This window comes from Lissotriton helveticus, chromosome 2_2, assembly GCF_964261635.1.
Source record: "Lissotriton helveticus chromosome 2_2, aLisHel1.1, whole genome shotgun sequence".
Lineage (NCBI taxonomy): Eukaryota > Metazoa > Chordata > Amphibia > Caudata > Salamandridae > Lissotriton > Lissotriton helveticus.
In genome coordinates, this window is record NC_136060.1 from 379477404 (window position 1) to 379500781 (window position 23378).

Genomic DNA, 23378 nt, shown 5'->3' on the forward strand with positions numbered 1-23378 from the left:
ATAGTCCATAGCCCTGAAGTGAAATCAATGGCTGACACCTCTGGCCTCAGGCTGAGCTTTGCAGCCACAGGCGTGAAGGGCCTTCCCAGTCCATAGCCCAGAAGTGAAACCAATTGCTGACACCTTTGGCCTGAGCTTTGCAGCCACAGGTGTGAAGGGCCTTCCCATTCCATAGCCCTGAAGTGAAACCAATGGCTGACACATCTGGCCTGAGCTTTGCAGCTACAGGCGTGAAGGACCTTCCCAGTCCATATCCCTGAAGTGAAACCAATGGCTGACACCTCTAGCCTGAGCTTTGCAGCCACAGGCGTGAAGGGCCTTCCCAGTCCATAGCCCTGAAGTGAAACCAATGGCTGACACCTCTGGCCCGAGCTTTGCAGCCACAGGTGTGAAGGGCCTTCCCAGTCCATAGCTCTGAAGTGAAACCAATGGCTAACACCGCTGGCCCGAGCTTTGCAGCCAAAGGCGTGAAGGGCCTTCCCAGTCCATAGCCCTGAAGTGAAACCAATGGCTGACACCTCTGGCACGAGCTTTGCAGCCACAGATGTGAAGAGTTTCACAGTCCATAGCCCTGAAGTGATACCAATGGCTGACACCTCTGGCCCGAGCTTTGCAGCCACAGGCGTGAAGGGCCTTCCCAGTCCATATCCCTGAAGTGAAACTAATGGCTGACACTTCTGGCCTCAGGCTGAGCTTTGCAGGCACAGGGCTGAAGGGCCTTCCCAGTCCATAGCTCTGAAGTGAAACCAATGGCTGACAACGCTCGCCCGAGCTTTGCAGCCAAAGGCGTGAAGGGCCTTCCCAGTCCATAGCCCTGAAGTGAAACCAATGGCTGACACCTCAGGCCTGAGCTTTGCAGCCACAGGCGTGAAGGGCCTTCCCAGTCCATAGCCCTGAAGTGAAACCAATGGCTGACACCGCTGGCCTCAGGCTGAGCTTTGCAGCCACAGGCGTGAAGGGCCTTCACAGTCCATAGCCCTAAAGTGAAACCAATGGTTGACACCTCAGGCCTGAGCTTTGCAGCCACAGGCGTGAAGGGCCTTCCCAGTCCATAGCCCTGAAGTGAAACCAATGGCTGACACCGCTGGCCTCAGGCTGAGCTTTGCAGCCACAGGCGTGAAGGTCCTTCCCAGTCCATAGCCCAGAAGTGAAACCAATGGCTGACACCTCAGGCCTGAGCTTTGCAGCCACAGGCGTGAAGGCCCTTCCCAGTCCATAGCCCTGAAGTGAAACAAATGACTGACACCTCTGGCCCGAGCTTTGCAGCCACAGGCGTGAAGGGTCTTCCCAGTCCATAGCCCTGAAGTGAAACTAATGGCTGACACTTCTGGCCTCAGGCTGAGCTTTGCAGCCACAGGTGTGAAGGGCCTTCCGAGTCCATAGCCCTGAAGTGAAACAAATGACTGACACCTCTGGTCCGAGCTTTGCAGCCACAGGCGTGAAGGACCTTCCCAGTCCATAGCCCTGAAGTGAAACCAATGGCTGACACCTCTGGCCCGAGCTTTGCAGCCACAGGTGTGAAGGGCCTTCCCAGTCCATAGCTCTGAAGTGAAACCAATGGCTGACACCGCTGGCCCGAGCTTTGCAGCCAAAGGCGTGAAGGGCCTTCCCAGTCCATAGCCCTGAAGTGAAACCAATGGCTGACACCTCTGGCACGAGCTTTGCAGCCACAGATGTGAAGGGCTTTCCCAGTCCATAGCCCTGAAGTGAAACCAATGGCTGACACCTCTGGCCCGAGCTTTGCAGCCACAGGCGTGAAGGGCCTTCCCAGTCCATATCCCTGAAGTGAAACTAATGGCTGACACTTCTGGCCTCAGGCTGAGCTTTGCAGCCACAGGGCTGAAGGGCCTTCCCAGTCCATAGCTCGGAAGTGAAACCAATGGCTGACAACGCTGGCCCGAGCTTTGCAGCCAAAGGCGTGAAGGGCCTTCCCAGTCCATAGCCCTGAAGTGAAACCAATGGCTGACACCTCTGGCCCGAGCTTTGCAGCCACAGACGTGAAGGACCTTCACAGTCCATAGCCCTGAAGTGAAACCAATGGCTGACACCTCAGGCCTGAGCTTTGCAGCCACAGGCGTGAAGGGCCATCCCAGTCCATATCCCTGAAGTGAAACTAATGGCTGACACTTCTGGCCTCAGGCTGAGCTTTGCAGCCACAGGGCTGAAGGGCCTTCCCAGTCCATAGCTCTGAAGTGAAACTATTGGCTGACAACGCTGGCCCGAGCTTTGCAGCCAAAGGCGTGAAGGGCCTTCCCAGTCCATAGCCCTGAAGTGAAACCAATGGCGGACACCTCTGGCCCGAGCTTTGCAGCCACAGGCGTGAAGGGCCTTCACAGTCCATAGCCCTGAAGTGAAACCAATGGCTGACACCTCAGGCCTGAGCTTTGCAGCCACAGGCGTGAAGGGCCATCCCAGTCCATAGCTCTGAAGTGAAACCAATGGCTGACACCTCTGGCCCGAGCTTTGCAGCCACAGGTGTGAAGGGCCTTCCCAGTCCATAGCCCTGAAGTGAAACCAATGGCTGACACCTCTGGCCTCAGGCTGAGCTTTGCAGCCACAGGCGTGAAGGGCCTTCCCAGTCCATAGCGCAGAAGTGAAACCAATGGCTGACACCTCAGGCCTGAGCTTTGCAGCCACAGGCGTGAAGGCCCTTCCCAGTCCATAGCCCTGAAGTAAAACTAATGGCTGACACCTCTGGCCCGAGCTTTGCAGCCACAGGCGTGAAGGGCCTTCCCAGTCCATAGCCCTGAAGTGAAACTAATGGCTGACACTTCTGGCCTCAGGCTGAGCTTTGCAGCCACAGTTGTGAAGGGCCTTCCGAGTCCATAGCCCAGAAGTGAAACCAATGGCTGACACCTCTGGTCCGAGCTTTGTAGCCACAGGCGTGAAGGACCTTCCCAGTCCATAGCCCTGAAGTGAAACCAATGGCTGACACCTCTGGCCTGAGCTTTGCAGCCACAGGCGTGAAGGGCCTTCCCAGTCCATAGCCCTGAAGTGAAACCAATGGATGACACCTCTGGCCCGAGCTTTGCAGCCACAGGCGTGAAGGGCCTTCCCAGTCCATAGCCCAGAAGTGAAACCAATGGCTGACACCTCTGGCCCGAGTTTTGCAGCCACAGGCGTGAAGGGCCTTTTCAGTCCATAGCCCTGAAGTGAAACTAATGGCTGACACTTCTGGCCTGAGCTTTGCAGCCACAGGCGTGAAGGGCCATCCCAGTCCATAGCCCAGAAGTGAAACTAATGGCTGACACCTCTGGCCTCAGGCTGAGCTTTGCAGCCACAGGCGTGAAGGGCCTTCCCAGTCCATAGCCCTGAAGTGAAACCAATGGATGACACCTCTGGCCCGAGCTTTGCAGCCACAGGCGTGAAGGGCCTTCCCAGTCCATAGCCCTGAAGTGAAACCAATGGATGACACCTCTGGCCCGAGCTTTGCAGCCACAGGCGTGAAGGGCCTTCCCAGTCCATAGCCCTGAAGTGAAACATATTGGCTGACACCTCTGGCCTCAGGCTGAGCTTTGCAGCCACAGGCGTGAAGTGACTTCCCAGTCCATAGCCCAGAAGTGAAACCAATGGCTGACACCTCTGGCCTCAGGCTGAGCTTTGCAACCATAAGCGTGAAGGGCCTTCCCAGTCCATAGCCCTGAAGTGAAACATATTGCCTGACACCTCTGGCCTCAGGCTGAGCTTTGCAGCCACAGGCGTGAAGTGACTTCCCAGTCCATAGCCCTGAAGTGAAACATATTGGCTGACACCTCTGGCCTCAGGCTGAGCTTTGCAGCCACAGGCGTGAAGTGACTTCCCAGTCCATAGCCCAGAAGTGAAACCAATGGCTGACACCTCTGGCCTCAGGCTGGGCTTTGCAGCCACAGGCGTGAAGGGCCTTCCCAGTCCATAGCCCTGAAGTGAAACCAATGGCTGACACCTCTGGCCTCAGGCTGAGCTTTGCAGCCACAGGCGTGAAGGGCCGTCCCAGTTTCCTGCTACCTATTTCCCAGAGCTTCCAGGCCTGTGGCACTGCTGAAACTTGTTAGGATCTTTGGAAATCGATGTCCTAAATGGCAGAGAGTGTTTTTCTGTAGGCCTGACCCCTGGGGAACAACAAGTCTGACACTGATTCCTGACACTGACAGGCTCAGAGAATTGAGGAATTTCCATTCCATTCCTTGAAACTTATGACCGGGAAGAGATTGTGGGAGGCTTAGGGTGCCCCTCTGTACTTTGTGATCCCTTATAAATGTATATCGAACCCTGAGATCACATTTATATTGAGTGCTGAAAACTCTATTACTTTAGTACATTTAATTCACATCGCGCTATTGCCAGGATTGACCTAGCATCTGGAATGTGCTAGCGAGTTAAACTTTCAACCCTGACCGCATCACCCCAAGAGTGACAAGATGGGTTTTATTCATTTAGGTAATTACAGCGCACACAATGATGGCAATCTCACAGGACATGCCTATGCCTAATATAGGTAGGTGCTAGATTCTAAGCAATAGGTTTAGGGGTTCCAATTAATAGGAAAGGTAAATATCTAGGTCTTTAACAATTTCCTGCCCACGCTGAGGGCAGACTGTATGCTGGTTCATTTAAAGAACAGTTTTTGAAGGAACCTATCATTCAGCAACACTATGGCCCTATTACGGTGGTCCAGAGAACCATGGTACTCACGGTGGCGGCCCAACCACCGCCACACTGCAGACCTGACTGCAGTATTACAAGTGTGGCGGTTGGACCGTCACAGGACCACTGCGACCACCGGGGATTCAGTATCCCGCAGTGGTCGCACAGCAGTGAGAGGCAGAAATATGCTGACGGTGCCGCAGCGGCACAGCCGAGCATATTTTTAGTTGCCACTCCACTGCCCTTTTCATGGCGGGCTTGGGTTGGGGAGAGGCAATAAAGTGTCTCTGGGCTTGGGGGTGCATGCGGGGGTGGGCGGCACATGCTGTGCACCTCTAGATTTGCATCCCCCAATTCCTGCCAATTCCAGTCTATGCCACATCGTGCAGGAAAGTACAGTTGGCGCTCTGACAGCAGAGGTCTGAATGTTAGGCTCATCTGCTTAACAGACCGCCGATGTTAAACCACCACAACACCGCTCGCCAGACCATAATTTCATTCCTAATCTGGCAGGCAGTCGCGCCACGGCTTTGGTGGTCCTACAGCGGACGGCACGTTGGTACTGCAGCTGTGGGACCACAAAAGTCATAATAAGGCCCTATGTGAAATTGAGTCACGGCTTCCTAGATCTAAAACTAATTTGGCTGCTGTATTTTGGGTAATCTGAAACATCAAGATGAGGTAGTTTGGTTTATGTAAAAGCGAATTGCCATAGTCCAGGTGTCACAATTCGCTCCCTGTGCTCTCATACCCGCCACCAGGGGGCCGCATAGTGGGACTTTCCAGTCTTCTAATAAGCTTCCAGACCATCCCCTGCATGCATATCCTGACTTCCAGCCATTTGGACACTTATTGGAAACTGACATCCATTCCCAATCCATGCCGGGTTTTGTGAAAGCCAGTCTGCTTATACTTGAAGACAGCCTACTCATGCCTGAAACTCCATTACCCAGAATTCCCTGCTCACTGCTTTGTCTCCACCCCTGCAGGCCAAGGATGGGTGGAGGAATTCAGCTCACCTGTGGCTGGCTGCTGCTAGCCTGCTCACACCTGATGTATATGATTACTGTGAGCTCTTTTAAGTCCCATCTCCCTTCAGGCCCATGTTGGTCATTGTAGCTGTATACCGGTGAGACCGATCCTTGTTCCAGTGTTTCCTGAGCATTTGCTATTCTTGTTTCCAGTGTTTCCTAAGCTTTAGTTATGCCTTGTTCCTGACCTGCTGCTGTTTTCCTTGTTCCTGAATTAGCACTGCCTGCAGTGCTACCTTGACCCCTGAGCCTTAGTATTCGTTGTTCCTGAACTGCAGCAGTTTCCCTTCTCCTGAATTAGCACTGCTTGTTGTGCTACCATGTTTCCTGAGTTCCTGAGCTATAGCTATTCCTTGTACCCGAATTAGCACTGCATGCAGTGCTCTTGTTTCCTGAGTTCCTGAGCTATAGTTATACTGTGTTCCTGTTCCTGGGCTTCAGCTATTTTCTTGTTCCTGGTTTGCACTGCTTGCAGTGCTCTCTTGATTCCTTGTTTCCTGAGCTGTAGCTATGTCCTGTTTCCTTGAATCAGTACTGCCTGCAGTGCTACCTTGACTCCTGAGCTCTAGTAATTTCCCTAATCCTGAACTAGCCCTGCCTGCAGTGCTACCTTGACTCCTGAGCTCTAGTAATTTCCCTGTTCCTGAACCAGCACTGCCTGGAGTGCTACCTTGACTCCTTGAAGCTTTAGTAATTCCCTGTTCCTGAACCAGCACTGCCTGCAGTGCTACCTTGACTCTTGAGCCTTAGCTTAATTCTTGGTCCTGCCCCAGCACTGCCTTCTATGCTCCTTTGTTTTCTTGATTCCTTAACCTGCACTATTCTAGTATACCCTTGTAGCCTCCCCTTCTGTATATCCCTTTCCAGTCCCTGCCTTTCTTCCCATTTCCTTGGTTCCAGTTCTAGTTTTCTGTCTTTCTATTCTGCTGTCTTGCTTCTGTTGCCTTGTATGTTTGTTACCTGTTTTCTGCCAAGTGTGCCCTGTGATATCCTTCCTTTAAAGTTAAGCACTCCTCCTTGCTAGCTCCTTGTCTATTGTGCTTGTGTTTAGTCCTACCCCTTTGCTGTTACTGCCTTGCGTGTTCCTGTTTGATCGCCAGGATCCGTGGGCACAGCTGACTACCTAGGTGGTGTTTCTTGTTCACTGTGAGTATTGTCTTTGAGTTACATTTATAAACACAAAACAAGTGAATGGAGAGGCAACAAGAACATTTGTGAAATATAATGTATCAAGTTGACAAATTGAGACACATGTCCTTCATGAATGTGAAAAAAGTCCAATTTTAATCGGTTTCTCTTGACACGATGATAAAACAGCCAAGAAACTCAAAGTACGATGATCAGTGAAACAGCACGAAGCAGCCAACGCGTTTATAACATCACCATAGGTATAAGCTCCACAGACCCTGCCTTTGCATCCATATCTACGTGTGGGTACTTGCAGACAGTATCTGTAACAGCAATTGTGGGTAAGAAACTTACTGAGCTTCAGTCTTACCGTGTGGAGCTCCAGAGTGCTTTACCCCACACCCCCCTTTATTGTTAATGTTGTTTCATATATATGTCTTACACATTCGTCCTGGGTGTAGTTATTCTGAATGCTAAATTGCTTTGTGAGTGCCCTTCCTTTCTAAGTCTTACCCAGCTTGTTCACTTGTACAGGCTTCCCCTTTGGATCCCTTTTTCTCCTCTGACTCCCTGTATGAACCAGGGCAGCGCTGTACTCCTCTTCCTGTGTACGTTTTCTGCCCAGTCCTTGCCCAAGTCCCTGACAGTCCCTGACACCAGGCAAGTGGTAATCACAACTGGGAGAGTGCTCTCACAGCAGTCTGCTGGAACAAGAGGGAAACATTTCTATAAAGTACCAACGGTAATAGAGCATGTTGATGTCAGTTAGTTAATATGTCGTAAGTTTCCTAATAGAGTTCACTGGAATTTAAGTGGCATCCTTCGATGCAGGTCACTAGGGATTAGACCAACTGCTATAGATTACATGACGACTACGACTTCTGTCTTGCTGGAGTTCAGTAGTAGAGCATTAAGACTCGTCCATTCAGCTGCACTCACTATTCACAACTTCAACAGCTCCTGGATTGATTTCACTTTGCCCTTCAGCCAAATTTGCAGCTGGACATTGTCTTTATACAGCTAAAACATGAAACTGACACAAAGGATCAAAGTTGCTAGTGGTCTTATGATAAGGTTGAATACAAGTTAAATGAAGTTGGTCTGTGTGATGAGCCTTGAGGGACTCCATAACTTAGTTGCTTTCAGGGTGACCTATCAGTACCCATAAACACAACCTAGTTGTGCCCCTACAGGAAGGAAATTAACCACATGAGCAACTTGTGCCTAACCTCCTAATCTTACATATAATTAATAAGTATAGAATAAGAGACCGTCTAAAAGGCAGTGGGGAGGTCCAAAGGGACGATGACTGCTGCCTTTCTGGCAACCAGAGAGGAGTTAAGGCTATCTATGGCCGATTGGGTCTAGAGCGGCCGGTCCGGATACAATCACTTGTTGTTTTTGAAGAATTCGTACAGTTGAACTTTAACTGTACTCTATAACTTTGGTGGAGAAAGGGCCAATGCCAAGGTGCTGGCACTAGTTTTTTCTTAGAACTGGAATGACTTAGTGCTTTCTAGCTTTTAGGAACAAATTTTAAGAAGAGTTACCTAGACTAGGCAAACTGATGACAGAAATCTGTAAAGTGAGCAGTGATCTCAAGAGCTCATTTCTAAGGAAAGCCTGCTTTAATGCAGTGCAACTTCACCGGCACAATATATGCATTTAAGGGGAAAACTCGTCAATCCTTACTGCTGAAGAGGGAGGCTGGGCAAGTTGGGGTGGTGGGAGAGCAGAATGAGGGTTTACAAAGTTGATGAGGTTTTTAATGAATTTTCTCTTGAAAGAAGTCAGACAAACTATGGCAAAAAAGCATAAGTTAGAAAGTGTGCTGGTTGAGTGAATAACTGCTGTCCAAGGCCTAGAGCTCGCGTAACTACACTAAAAATGTCCCGTGAAGAAACTGGAGCATTATTACAACAGAAATCAGTCACACTTTTTATATTCTTTTTGGGCAGGGTTGTACGGTCTCTCTTTTCTGAACCTGAATTAGTCGCCTAGGGGCGCTCAGCTACATGGAAGCATGCCGTCCTATGACCTAGCAGGTTTGAATGCCAATGACTACAAGGACAGCCTGACACATGAGGAAGAGAAGGTCATATCACCCTGAAGCTTTAACTCTTGCTTATTCTTGTGATGAATGAGTAACAATGATTTGAACAAATGCAGCTCCAAAAGTTTAAAATACATACCGAGGAATAGATTCTGTTCCGACAGCAGGTAATGTTTCCCGTCTCGGGCGTAAAACCCATCGACCACAGCATCCCACAGTGGTTTGTACTCAATGCAGCCGGACAGCAGCTCTAAGACAAAGGTCCCCTCTGATACTGCAAGCGTCTGAGAGGATAAAGGCAGAGAGTCAGAAATAATGAGCATGGTGACTTGGACACACAAATACACCTAGGGGCCATGCATTCTCAGGTAATATTAAGGAATGGTCAGCCTCACCTTAAAGGCATTGGGCTCCAGTGTGCACCTATCACCTCCCGCTAAGGAAAAGCCATCAAACGTATTTCATGCATGCCAACATTTTAGGAGATAGAGATTTTTTCAAAGATAATTAGGAGAATGTATTCCCCCCATTAACCACTATTGAAGAAGAGAAAATATCAGGCTGCAAAAATAAAGCCATTTTTTTGCTTCATATGTCGGGCACCTCCCGCCTGAATCGGGCCCGGCATGTATGGTATTACCTGTAGCAAGCTCTGGCGAGGATTCACTAAAGGAGTGCAGGTATATGGGCCTCCAACACATTATCCTGGGGAGGCCTGATCCAACCACAAACGCATCACCAGCCTTCTAACCTATTTCATTAGTATTTTTGCAACATTTCCACTTTTTTTGTTTGCAGTTTTATATAGCAGGAGCTTGGCCCAAGGGCATGAACTCCAGATTACTTTTCACACCGTCAGATTATTTTTTTAAGGTACGGGGAAATTATGCGGCTTGCCTAGAATTACAGGATGTTGCGCTGACGCCGGGACTCAAACCTGAATCCCCAGTTCCATAGTTGGCAGCTAGGCCACTGCTTCTCCCTCAGGCGGGCATGTTCTTGCTGAAGATGGGAGGGCAGATAGTTCATAATGTAGTTGAAGGAATTTTTTTGTTACAATCTATTGAGTTTCCTGTAAATCTTCTTCAGTCCAGTCATTGTTTACAGTCGTGTCTTTTGAACAGAATGTACAAGTAGATCCCCAGCTGGCGCGCTGATGCGGAAGCAGAGAGGACTGTCAGAGGAAGGAATATTCCAGGACAGCGCAACGCACATATCTGCATTGATAGCAAGCATCAGAGATGTACGTTTAGCAGTTGGAGTGAATGATGGAAAATAAGAACAAAACCACCATGATTTAAGGCAGCCAAACACCCAAGAGACACAAGCGGAGGCCTACAATGGGCGGATGACTAGACATTGCACCAAGAAATGTGTGCAGTGATGGACAACGTAGGAATCTGAACCCTGGATCCACTGGTCATAAGGCATAATATTTAACATCCATACCACGAGGCACAACCTTTTAAGGTCCCAAGGTTTACCCACGGGCAAGGGCAGGAGCCCCTGAGATAAAGGATATCTATGACCCACAAATATGTTCACTTAGCCCCCAAGAGAATAAACCTAATGTTGAGAATAGGGTTGATTAAAAAGGGCCCAGAAAAAAACTAACTTAACAGACAACTAGAATATGGACTAATATCAATGGCACAATCAACGCTGAAGCTACCAACACTAAGGTTGGTGATCATGTCTGTAAACAGCAATATCAGTGGATAACGTTTCAGACATCTGACCACTAGCAACATAGACCAAGACGTAGCTGATACTGGAAACACGACGATATCAGACCCTAAGGGATCTAACAGCCAGGTATCTGCCCTTTGGTAATGACATAGGAAATGGTCACTGTAGTGGATCTACCTGATGTTGAGACACAACACTCATCACCATGATCTTTTTTCTGCTATGCATGGGTGTCTGGGGGCAAGCCAAGTACTTGGATTATGGCATTATTGAAATATGCAGGTTTCAAACAGGAAGAATGTAAATGATTTTTTTTTTAGTGCAGGGAAGAAAAATTCCTATAATCTTCAGTGGTTCAATACGTTTTTCCCAAAAAATAAGATGGAAGATATGGTGGTTCTTGCTTGCAATGTTTAATTGGCTACTTTCTCTTAACTGAACTTGCTTTTCTATAGTAGTTTTGTTGGAAAACATAAAAGCTCTATCTATCTATCGATCTATCTATCTATCTATCGATCTATCTATCTATCTATCTATCTATCTATCTACCCATCTAATATATGGCTCCAAATTCTTTCAGAAAGAATATATACTTTTAAGGGACTAAAACAGGGATGTGTCTCATCTCCCCTATAGCTTAGTCTTTCAACATCGATCTCAGTGCAGCATTGTCAACCGATTGCACCTTTCCCCACACTTTTGCTTTTGCTTTTCAATGCCTAAGTAGGAAGTTGTCAGGTTCCTTGGCAGAACCATTTTTAAGATGATGAGGGCTAACCAGACACCTGCCCTCTCAATATGGAAAAGTGGCCTATTTGAGATCTATTGAATCCTGCCTTAATAAGCTTCGATGTCATGTCTATAGGATAGTTTTTCAGCTACCTAATGCCCCCTGTTGCACACAATTGAGGCTAGAATTTGAGCTTGTTAACATCTATCTATCTATCTATCTATCTATCTATCTATCTATCTATCTATCTATCTATCTATCTATCTATCTATCTATCTATCTATCTACCTACATTGCAGAGGCAGCAGTAGTTAGGTCAGACTTTCCATTGTGTTTTGCTAATAACTTTGGTGCCGTTGAACAAATGAGCACAAAACCTTCCCCCAAAAATATTTATCCAATTCGGGATCTGCAGGACGTGTCATTCAGCTCTGTCAAGCAGGTGCAGTCGGAGAGCTGTCAAAAACATATTTTCCCACTTTAACTTAATTAGTAAACTACTAATGCAGCTGAACGGAATTACTTCAAACTTTGCATAAAAAGTTGAACTTTACTCAAGGAAGTGTCTTTGCTAAGTTTGGTGTAAATCCATTCAGTCGTTTTTGAGAAATTAGTTTTAGATAAGGGATTTTGTAGCCTTCAAACTCAGTTCCGTTGTCAATCAAGATAGAGATATCTGTACCATTAATGTGGGACTGGTCTTCGTAACCACATATCCAAGGCCAGGTTCATGCACCCAAGGCTCTCTGAATGTTGGTTGCAACTTGAAAACAAATGTTGCAGTAGACATTACAGGGCGCAGGGACTCGGTGCCCACATCCTGAGAAAACTGACTGAAGGAGCCATAAGGGGTAGGAGGTGGCATTCTCTGACTCTCTTGCTCAGGTGGGAGGATCTTGTTGAAGCAAACAAATGTAATTTTTGTCATGGGATACGCAGAGACCCTGGTATGCTTCCCAATAAGCACTGTGCCCCCCAAGGTCTGTAAATCCAGCCCATGGGTCTGCAAAACCCCAATAAAGAGTTCCTGTTGGGCATTTTGTGTAATTCATGAACTTTGTGATGGGTCAGTGGAGGCAGAGGTAAGCGCAACAAAGGCACATGCGTTTGTGGATCCGTGGACTACAAAATAGCGTCTGTGAACACTTAAAAAAAAGATACTGGCAGGCAACAGGCCAGGCTACCGTATTCCACTTAAATATCGAGGAAGAAATATGTCGGGGCAAAAATATCTAAGACTAAATATCGTGTGGCAAAATATCATGAAGGTAAGTATATACTGGTAACTATAGGTTTACTATAGTTAACTTAATATCTACCTTGGTAATAAAAATATCTTCAAAATATGCAGATAGGGAATTAAGAAGAGTATATCTATACTTACTTATATAATGTAATTACTTACCTTCATGATATTTTGGTTCTTGATATTTAGGTCTCATTATTACGGTCCCACAATATTTTTTGCCCCCAATGTTTTGATATATACAATCCAGGCCACACGTCACCCTGAAGTTGAGACCCCTCAGGGGTTGCCGACTGTGAAGGGTTAAGCTCAGGGGCTGGCTGACGTTGAGGGCCTGTAGCCAACTCTTGCTGGTCGGGTCCAAAGGCCGTACACAGAAGGGTGTCCGCCACCCACAGCGGGTTGGTCGGAGGGCCTTGCTACAGCACGCGCTTCCGCAGTGCGCTTAGTGATGTCAGAAATATCAGGAAGGATCACACTAGCACAGCGCCTTTAGCCAGACTTGCACAGTGTAGACCCCTCTTTAAGTGTAGAAGAGGTCAACTTGGCAAGGATGGGGGACGGGGACATGGAGCCTAGGGTGACCAACTGTCCGTAAATTTCACAGACGGTCCGTTATTTTGGCATGTTGTCCGTTGCCCATTATCATTCCTTTAACGGACAGCATTTGTCCGTCATTTTTTTGGGATGGCAGCAAGCTGTGCTGTTCCCCTGGAGACTCCCTAGGAGTTTAATTTGCTCGCACTTCTCTCTTACAGATAGATTCATGAAGCCAAATTGCGATCGCAATAGCTGCGATATAGCAATTGCGATCGCAAATTGAGTAAAAGGAATTCTTGATAGTGAAAATAGCAAAATAGCGAAATCGCTAAATCAAAATTCCGAGTTCCCAAATAAATTCGCAGAATCCTGGAACAAGCCCATTTGCGATTTTAAAATAGCGAGAAACCATGGATTCTGCTAAATCATTTGCGAACTCGCAAAATATTCGCAATCGCCATTCAAGAAAAATCGCAGATAGCGAAAAACAAGATAATCACTATTTGCGACGCGCAATTTAAGGAGAACCCAAACCAGGTGGTAACCAGCTAAGAAAAAAAAATATATACTTTAGCTAACTACAAACAGGTGCAGGCCTGACCAAACACACTTAAGGACATGCAGCTGGAGCCTGAGGACTCTCACAATGCCAGGACTCTACATGGTGGTCAGGCGGCGTAGGCTACAGCGAGCAGCACAGAACAGACGTAGGATCCAGGAGCGGATATTCCGTCAGCGGGTCAGCCTTCTGGGCCAAACCAGGGAGCAAATCTATGCTAAGTACCGCCTAAATGGGCCAATGATCATTAAGCTGATCCAGGACTTAGACCCCCTGATGCAGCACCCCACAAGGAGGACCAATGCCGTTCCCACCCATGTGCAGGTATTGTGCAGCCTGCACCTACTGGCCTCCGGAAGCTTCCAGGGGATAGTTGCTGTTGCAGGGGGGATATCCCAGCCCACCATGTCCCGCTGCCTAAGGAGTTTCCTGGATGCAATGCTGACCCGGCTACACCACTACATATCATTCCCCACCACCCAACAGGACTTGAATGACACCAAGCTGAAATTCTACAACATCACACATTTTCTGCATGTAATTGGATGCATTGACTGTACCCACATCCACATCTGCCCACCAGCACAAACGGAATACATGTACCGCAACCGCAAGTCCTACCATTCCCTCAATATCCAGATGGTGTGCAACGCCAAGAATTATATCACGGACATAGTGGCACAATATCCGGGCAGCACACATGACTCCTTCATCTTCAGGCACAGCGGCATTCACACACGACTGGCCAGGGGAGACTTTGGCGAAGGACACCTACTAGGTAAGTACACATGCCCCCAAATAGTACACTGTGATCATGTATCTGCGCAGAACAGGCACTCACCCTGTGATTCTTACCCTCAGGTGACAGAGCCTACGGACTACGTGAGTACCTCCTCACCCCATACCTCAACCCTGCCACACCACAGCAACGGCGTTACAATGCTGCACACATGTGAACAAGAAATTGCATTGAGAGGACATTTGGCTTATTGAAGAGCCGTTTCCGCATACTGCACAAGACTGGTGGGCAATGTTCCCTCTAAATTTTTTCCTCTGTGTGCGGCAGTTTAGGGTCTCTGTGCGCTGCAGCCATGGCTATGTGCACCAGAAACCAGACCGCACGTGTGTGCAGCGCCAAATATCCCTCCAAACTTTTGTTAAAAAAACTGAAAATACTGTGCTTTTCCACACCCAAGGCACCACATTAAGGGTCTTAAGGCAGATTTGCAATTTGGATACACAGAGGCTTATGCTTATTTAAATCTGCTGAGTGACGTTAACCATGGTTATGGAATGAGGCTATGTCATCTAGGAGTGCGTTCATACTTTGGTTTTCTTTCGAGGCAGCTATCATTTTGCCCGGCTGTTGCTCCGCTGCTTTTATACATCGGTGTGGTTACGTCTTTCTGGGTCCCTTGATTTCTGGCCGTGCACCGGCGCTGAAATGTTGCTCATGCACATTCGGTATAGCTGCGGTTTCTCTCCTTTATCGCCTCCTTTGAAACAACAGCTGTCGCCGCAGCAGGGATGAGAAATCCCAGCCTCTGGTTGGCTAGGGCGGTGGGTGGCGCATGAAGTGAAGGCCGAGAGAGAGGAGTTACAGTGTCACTGGTCCGAGCACAAGGAGCTGGTGTTGGTGGATATCTATGGCCTGCCAGCTGCTGTGAGGCATACTGTGGGAGGGGTGGCACCATGCCACCAGAGCTCAGCTACTACCGACAACGGCGCAGTTCCTCTTCGTCCCACCTTCACCCTCGGTTCTCTTTTTGGTACTTATTCCCTAATCGGCCTGCCTCCGCCCTGGCTTCCGTCTCATTGTCACCTGTCCCACAATTCTCTATGATGCCCAAGATCTTCTGCTGTGCTAATAATAATAGCAGGAACAATATTGTGTTTTTGTATAGCCCTTTATATACCACGCCTCATTTATAAGGACTGGAAATAGCAAGCAATATTATGCAATCATATAAACTCCAAATGCACGTGGATGTGGGCAGTCACGATCTCCTGGCTGATTGCTGCACTCCTCCTGCTCCGCTTGCTGCCTCTGGCGACTGCCTGCCCCAGCTGCTGCTCCTAACACCCTCTGCCTACCTGGGTGATCGCGCTCCGACGCAGCCTGCACTCCTTGAGCGCCTCGAGGAAACATAGCGCCTGGTATCGTTTTTACTATCGTCTTCATAACGCAAGGCATCTCCTTGCATATCGCGCTGCTTTAAAGTGTGTTATTTGTTTTATTTACTGTAGACGCTGTGATTGCTATCCCTTGTTTCCGCCCGTCCATTTTGGCTTTGGTCACTCGTGTCTCCTCCCCGCTCCCCGCCTCCCAGCAGCCCCTCCCACGCTCCGCCCCCTCCACTATCCTTCAAATGCCAGATGTCCCAACGCGCAGCGTCCACGCGCTTCGGCCTCGCCGAAGGTGCGCCAAAGGTAAGCCCGTCTACGCCCGTCCGCGCCTGGACCGCGCCCAGCGCCAGACCCCCTGCCCCTCGCGCTGCCCAGCCCCCCCGCGTTACCTACGATGCCGCCACCCTACTAGCCCTTAACCCCGGTCGCGCCCCCAACTGCGTCCAAGCCGCTCCTGGACGCACCCATGGACCTTTCTCTTGCTACTCCTGCAAATTTAGCGGCACCGACAACTTATCCTCTACGACCACAACACAGATTCCCGACCCCAACCACCTAGAATGCATCCTTCTCAACACCCGCTCGGTCCACAGGCACGCCATTGACCTATGGAACCTACTAGACACCATCTCTCCTGACGTCGCCTTCCTAACGGAAACATGGATGAACGCTTCCTCCGCCCCTGACATCGCCATCGCTATCCCTGATGACTATAAGATCACACGCAAGGACCGCACCGACCATACAGGAGGTGGAATCGCTATCGTCCATAAGAAATCAATCCGCATCTCAACCAGCTCTGACGCCAACCTCGCTAACTCCGAACACCTTCACTTCCAGATCCACATCGACCCCAAGACCACTCTCAGAGGCACCCTCCTCTACAGACCACCAGGACCCCGCGCAAAATTCAGTGAAGACATCACGGACTTCATCACCCCACACGCGCTCCCCTCCAAAGACTACATCCTTCTGGGAGACCTCAACTTCCACCTTGAAAAGATCAACGACCGCAACACCACCACCCTCTTGGACAACCTCGCCAACCTCGGACTTAAACAACTGGTCACTTCCCCCACCCACATCGCAGGTCACACTCTCGACCCCATCTTCACCTCCAGCAACCATGTCTCCTTCAGCCACACTACGGATCTCCTCTGGACTGACCACAGCTGCGTTCACTTCACCTACAACAAGCCAAAACCCATCATCCACCTCCAACCAACTCTACAAAGAAACTGGAACAAAATCACCACGGAGCAGATCTCCACATCGCTCCTTCAAACCTCCCCAGCCCTCTCTTCTAACGCCAACGAAGCCGCCTCCAACCTCACCCTTTGGTTATCCAACACCGCCGACACCTTAGCACCACTGAAAAAACGTCAACACAAACTTGGCATCAAGAAGGCCTCATGGTTCAACGATGACCTCAAGAAGTCCAAGAAACTGTGCCGCTCCCTTGAAAAGGCCTGGAAAAAAGACCCATCCACCAGCAACAAGGACGCCTTCAAAAGCGCCATCCGTACTCACCACCAACTGATCCGAAAAGCCAAGAAAACAGCATTCAAGGATCGACTTGACAACAACGCCCACAACAGCAAGGAACTTTTCAACATCGTCAAGGAATTTTCCAACCCCTCGGCCAACTCCAACGACATCACCCCCTCTCAAACCCTCTGCGATTCCCTAGCCTCTTTTTTCCACAACAAGATTGCTGACATCCACAACAGCTTTGACAACCAACCCGGAAGCCAACCCACCCTACCATCAGCTGACCATCTTCCCCCCGTTAACACCCTTAACGCCTGGAACCCAATCTCCACTGAGGACACCATCCGCCTGATGAATTCCATCCACACTGGATCCCCCACAGACCCATGCCCTCACCACATCTTCAACAAAGCAGTCTCCGTCATAGCTCCGCACCTCCGAGACGTCATCAACTGCTCCCTCAACTCCGCTACCTTCCCAGAAGACTGGAAACACGCTGAACTCACCGCCCTTCTGAAAAAACCAACAGCAGACCCCAACAAACTCAAAAACTACCGCCCCATCTCGCTTCTTCCATTCCCGGCCAAAGTCATCGAGAAAGCTGTCAACAACCAGCTCGCCGCCTTCCTCGAAGCCAACAAATCACTCGACCCCTCACAATCTGGCTTCCGAGCCAAACACAGCACTGAGACCGCCCTCATCGCAGCAACAGACGACATTCGAACTCTATTGGACAATGGAGACACAGTCGCCCTCATCCTCCTCGACCTCTCTGCAGCCTTCGACACAGTCTGCCACAGCACCCTTTTACAACGCCTCAGAAACATCGGAATCCAAGGAAAGGCACTGGAATGGATCACCTCGTTCCTCACCGGAAGAACCCAGAGAGTCCGCCTCCCACCATTCAAATCCGAGACCTCTGAAATCATCTGCGGCGTACCACAAGGATCCTCACTCAGTCCCACCCTCTTCAACGTATACATGAGCCCCCTCGCGGCCATCGCCCGCCAACACAACCTCAACATCATCTCTTACGCGGATGACACTCAACTGATCCTATCTCTCACCAAGGACCCCAGCACCGCCAAAACTAACCTACACGAAGGAATGAAAGAAGTCGCCGAATGGATGAAACAAAGCCGTCTGAAACTGAACTCTGACAAAACAGAAGTCCTCATCTTAGGTAAATCCCCCTCTGCATGGGACGACTCCTGGTGGCCGGAAGCCCTCGGAAATGCACCCATCCCGACAGACCACGCACGGAACCTTGGCGTCATCCTGGACTCTTCACTCTCAATGAACAGACAAGTCAGCGCCGTATCCTCTTCCTGCTTTAACATTCTTCGCATGCTCAGAAAAACATTTCGCTGGATCCCCTCCGAAACAAGGAAAACAGTCACCCACGCTCTAGTCACGAGCCGACTGGACTACAGAAACACCCTCTACGCAGGTACCACCGCTAAACTCCAGAAGAAACTACAACGAATCCAAAACGCCTCAGCCAGGCTCATATTAGACATCCCACGCAACGAACACATCTCTGGTCACCTTAAAGACCTCCACTGGCTACCCGTCAATAAGAGGATTACTTTCCGACTGCTTACCCACGCACACAAATCACTCTACGACATCGGACCAGATTGCCTCAACTCTCGACTGTCCTTCTACACCCCCCCCCGCCAACTTCGCTCTTCCAGCCAAGCCTTCGCCACTGTACCTCGCATCAACAAGACCACCATGGGAGGCAGATCCTTCTCATACCTGGCTGCCAAAACATGGAACTCACTCCCCGCTTACCTTCGCCTCACCCAGAATCACCTAGCGTTCAGAAAGCAGCTTAAAACGTGGATATTTGACAAATAATTCTCCTCCCCTTCCTAAGCGCCTTGAAACCCTCTGGGTATGTAGTGCGCTATATAAATTTTATGACTTGACTTGACTTGACTTGGGCATTTTATTAACTTCGGGGTGATGCATGGCTACATTGTTCCAGGCCCTCCGTGCCCCATCATCGCAGCTATTCCAAGATATCAGCATACTCTTTATTTCACATAAAGAAAACTCTGACATTCTAAAAGTATTACTTCTTGTACGTGTGCAAATTTCTGAATATTAAAACAGATATTATATTCAGTATTTTATATCAGAGAGACCCCCCTGCGGCCAAATTCCAAAACATTTTCAGGCCCACAGTAGTACAGGGGCCGCATTGACTCCCGCAAAACTCCAGCAGGATGGGAAAAACATTATAAAACAAGAATTTGCAATGCAATAGGTCACACATTTACGACGATTTTGAGCTACTGGTATTGTAAATGGCAATGCCTTTTATTTATGTGTTGACTTTTTCTTCAGGCATTTGCCAGTTGTCTGGTGCTCATTGGATGCTGGGCGGGAGGTGTGTATTCAAGCTGGTGTGCTAATAAGAAAGATAACACGGGCATCCGGCTACTGCAAGATGTCCCGCTAATTGCACAGTGTGTGATATGGCTTCTGTCTCAGTGATCGCGGCGTGGCTATGGCTACCTGTGAGTGGGGGAACTCCCTGTCCATCCTTAAAATCACTGGAGGCGGGCTGGGGCCACCGGGCGGTAAACTCCTATTCCAGTGGCCCACAGTGGTTCGTGCCCTGATCTTGCCAGTGCCTGCAGCCTCCTGGCTGGCCTTGGCAGAGTCTGTATCGCTGCCGCCAATGGCAATGGAGAGGCATAACCACTGCAATCGAACTCCCATCTGCAGCTGAAATATGTTACATTTACCAGCCTGTGTCTCGCACCGCGCGATCAGGTGCTAGCTGGTAGTAATGCTCAGAAGGTGTAATAGGTGGCCGGACCGGCGCCGTGTGAGGTATCTAACTGCATGTTTCATGTTGTAGGGCCTCTCTGACATCGGTTCCCTCTTGGGCCGGGTCACTCACGTGACATCAGAGAGAGGCCCAGACCCTATGTTTTCCTGATTTTATGGGAAGGAGGGGCCCACGACAAAGGCTGGCAATCTGTGTTTGGCAAAGGTTGGTAGCAAAAGTCTCCAAACAACGTACAACCGAAAAAAACAGCTCCTAGGCTAATGTACAGAGTCTTGATTTAATATATTGCAAATGAGGTTTCTGATATTGGTATGACTCCAAGTGTATGACTTAGACATGAGTAGCACGCAGTCTGTGTAAGTAGGCGCTTGGGTACCCCACATTGGGGGGGGGGTGAGGGGGCCTAAGTGCTATACAAAGACTACAGTGTAATGCGAAATCCCATATGCAAATAGCATAATTATTTTTAGAATTTAACATCTTCTGATTGCATGCTCTCAAAAGGCCTCCTCTGTATTCCTAAAACTATGCTTCCCTATAGCTTTTACCGAGGGGCAGCGGTAGCACGTCACGTCCTGCTGGCTGACACTGCCAGAGCGGGTAGTTTGGGTGCGAAGAACTTAGGCCGTCCAGAATCATGCTGCAGCTCGGTCTGCAATGCTACTGTTTCCCCATGACCAGCCGGGCCGCCGGTGCTCTGCTCTATTTATGATCAGCGGCATTCAATTATAATTTCCGAGCCGGCCTAGGACAGCCAGCAACCTGGACCAAAGTCTAAGAACAAGGCAGATTTCCATGGGGTGTGTGGCTCGCGCCGCGGCCTGAGTACACAGCTGCATTGTTGCAGTGTTTTACCAGTTGCCAGCCCTGAGTTTTTGTCATTGTTAAGACAAATGTACTGAGAGGGCAGGGTCTGGAATCTGAGGTCATTGTGCTGGTGCTGGGTCCCTTACCATCATCTTTGCCTGCAGTGTCGGCCCGGATCCAACAGCAACTCCAGAGCTGAGCCGGAGGTCACTGTCAGAAGCGCCTGTAGCTCAGTGTCAGGCTGCCTGCAGCAACTGATGTGATCTGGTGCCTGCTGCTGGGCAGGTAGGGGCACCGCTTACCGATTGGGGTCGGCCACCCAGCTCGGGGTAATGATTTTTATTGGGATTGAGGCTCCTAAAAAAGTCTTTGCCTAACTGTTATCTGTGCGTGCCTCAGCCTCACTCTCCGTTGTTGCGCGCAGGTTATTGGGAACAGTGATCCTAGGGTGTGTAGGAAAATTCTTAATATCGCCCAGCAGTCTCACAAATACAGTTGTTTGTCTCTACAGGTTTTTGTCCTATCTGTAGGTTTTGTGTCATTTGTCTGCTGTATAACTTCATGTGTTACCTGTTCCCATAATGTTTTGTAGGCATGTTTGTAATCCGGAGCAAATCTGGTCTCACAAATAAACAGGCATATACAATATACCCTGTTTTGGTTATATAAACGCATACTTGCCAACCCTCCTGATTAAGGCGGGAGACTACCGATTTTAATGCTAGTTTCCCGCCTCCCGATTCCTATATGCAAAACCCTGATTCTGTGGAGGACTTTTGCAGACATGCACTGGTTTTATCTGTCTAGGAATATGCACGTCAGTAACCTGCTCCCTGCTCCTGTATGCCAGTACATAACATTTTTGTCACGCTCTCTAGGCCTGCTGCAACGCTTTCTCCATGCTCCTGATAGGTAAGGGAAAAAAACGTATGTTTACATTTTGGCCTATACATGACAATAGACGTGATTCAGGCCACAATAGAAGTCAATCGGAGCACCACATTATTTCGATACTTTTTAAAAAGTGTACCACTTTCCAGTTCTAAAATGTTGGCATGTATGTAAACGTGAAGTAATTTTTACCTCTAAGCATCACATAATAATATTTACCTGTTGTATGATGCAGTTTGTAGTTAATAATGTATAATCTGTAGTAGTTATATAATTTGAAAGAACAAATGTTCATCTCATCTCTAATATTTTAATGTTTCCCGTGTCTTCATTGCTTGATTTTCCTCACGAGAAATTGTCACTCATAGTCCTTGAAATGTCACTCATAATTGCACTGAAAGTAGGAAACTGTCACACATGGGAATCTTAAACCTTGGCAGCTATGCCCCTCCCGCTCCGGCCTCTCTTTCCCTGCTCGGATCCGCCGCCCTCTTCCTCCCCGAGCCTCTGTCTGACAGGCGCCTCCTCCCTTTCTCTTCAGCGTCTGTATTCATATTAATTGCAGCGCACACGGGCTGCAATTAATATGAATACTAACTCAATGGCCCACAATCAGCACCGCATCTGTACACTGTTAAGAAAAGAAAATCACAGTGTCAAACACCGCGTGTGCTAAAGCACACGTCGTGTTTGAAACTCAGTTTTTCTTTTCCTAACAGTGCACCGCTGCGGGGCTGATTGAGGGCCATTGAGGTAGTATTCATATTAATTGCAGCCCGTGTGCGCTGCAATTAATATGAATACTAACTCAATGGCCCACAATCAGCCCCGCAGCGGTGCACTGGCAGGAAAGGAATAGAGCAAGTGCAAGGGCCATTTGCACGTGAACACAAACAGAAAATTACGGGGTTTTTCGCGCCGCTCGCGTGTTAAAAGCGGCGGCGCGAACAGTCTCAGAATGTGCGCGCTAAATAATGAGCACTGCGCGCTTGGGGTGCCTTCAATGCGCGCGAGCGCGGGCGCGCAGGCTATTGGGAACAGTGCTGGTGGGGCCATCAAATACACACCTGAGGTCTGCTGCCGCATCGTGGCCGTGTGTGCAATACTCCACAACATTGCTACCAAGCGCAGGATACCAGTGGAGATATCTGGCAGTGAGTCGGAAGGGGACAACCGCCCGTCTCCACATGTGCGTCATGCACGTGGAGAAAATCCTGCTGAAGGACACAGGCGCCGCAACCACATCACTATTAACTGTTTCTAGTGCACCCATTCCCCTCACAAAACACTGCACTCATGCATGACAAATGTAATAATGACATGAGTGTGAATCAAGTCAGACCATTAATCTTTATTGTTCATGCACAATAAATTGGCCTTTACTAATATTGGTGTCTCATGAAGAGAGTATTACTCCATACCTCCCCATGCTGGGGTAGTGGGCTTGCAGGGGTGTACTGTATGGCCTCCCTGAGAGTGTCTGAGTTCTCACTGTCGGTTACGACGAGACGCCCCAAGTCGTCTATCTGTGTCCTGAGGGACGGTGTTGGCCCTAGTTGATGCTGTTGGCCTGCTGCTGCGGCGACGTACAGGCATCGGTGGCAAGGATGCGCTGCTGTTAGTTGACGCTATCTCGCTCACGTCGTCAGGCCCCTCT

General features: G+C 49.1%; 1 protein-coding gene across 2 annotated transcripts in view; it reads right to left on the bottom strand.

Annotated features, from left to right (window-relative positions):
* The window catches only part of CFAP99 (cilia and flagella associated protein 99), a 381916-nt gene that overhangs the window by 294904 nt on the left and 63634 nt on the right, over positions 1 to 23378 (bottom strand). For both annotated transcript variants that reach the window (XM_078679007.1, XM_078679006.1), the window contains exon 3: positions 8975 to 9119. In XM_078679007.1, the coding sequence (XP_078535133.1) occupies positions 8975 to 9119 (145 nt within the window). The remainder of the gene's footprint in view (positions 1 to 8974; positions 9120 to 23378) is intronic.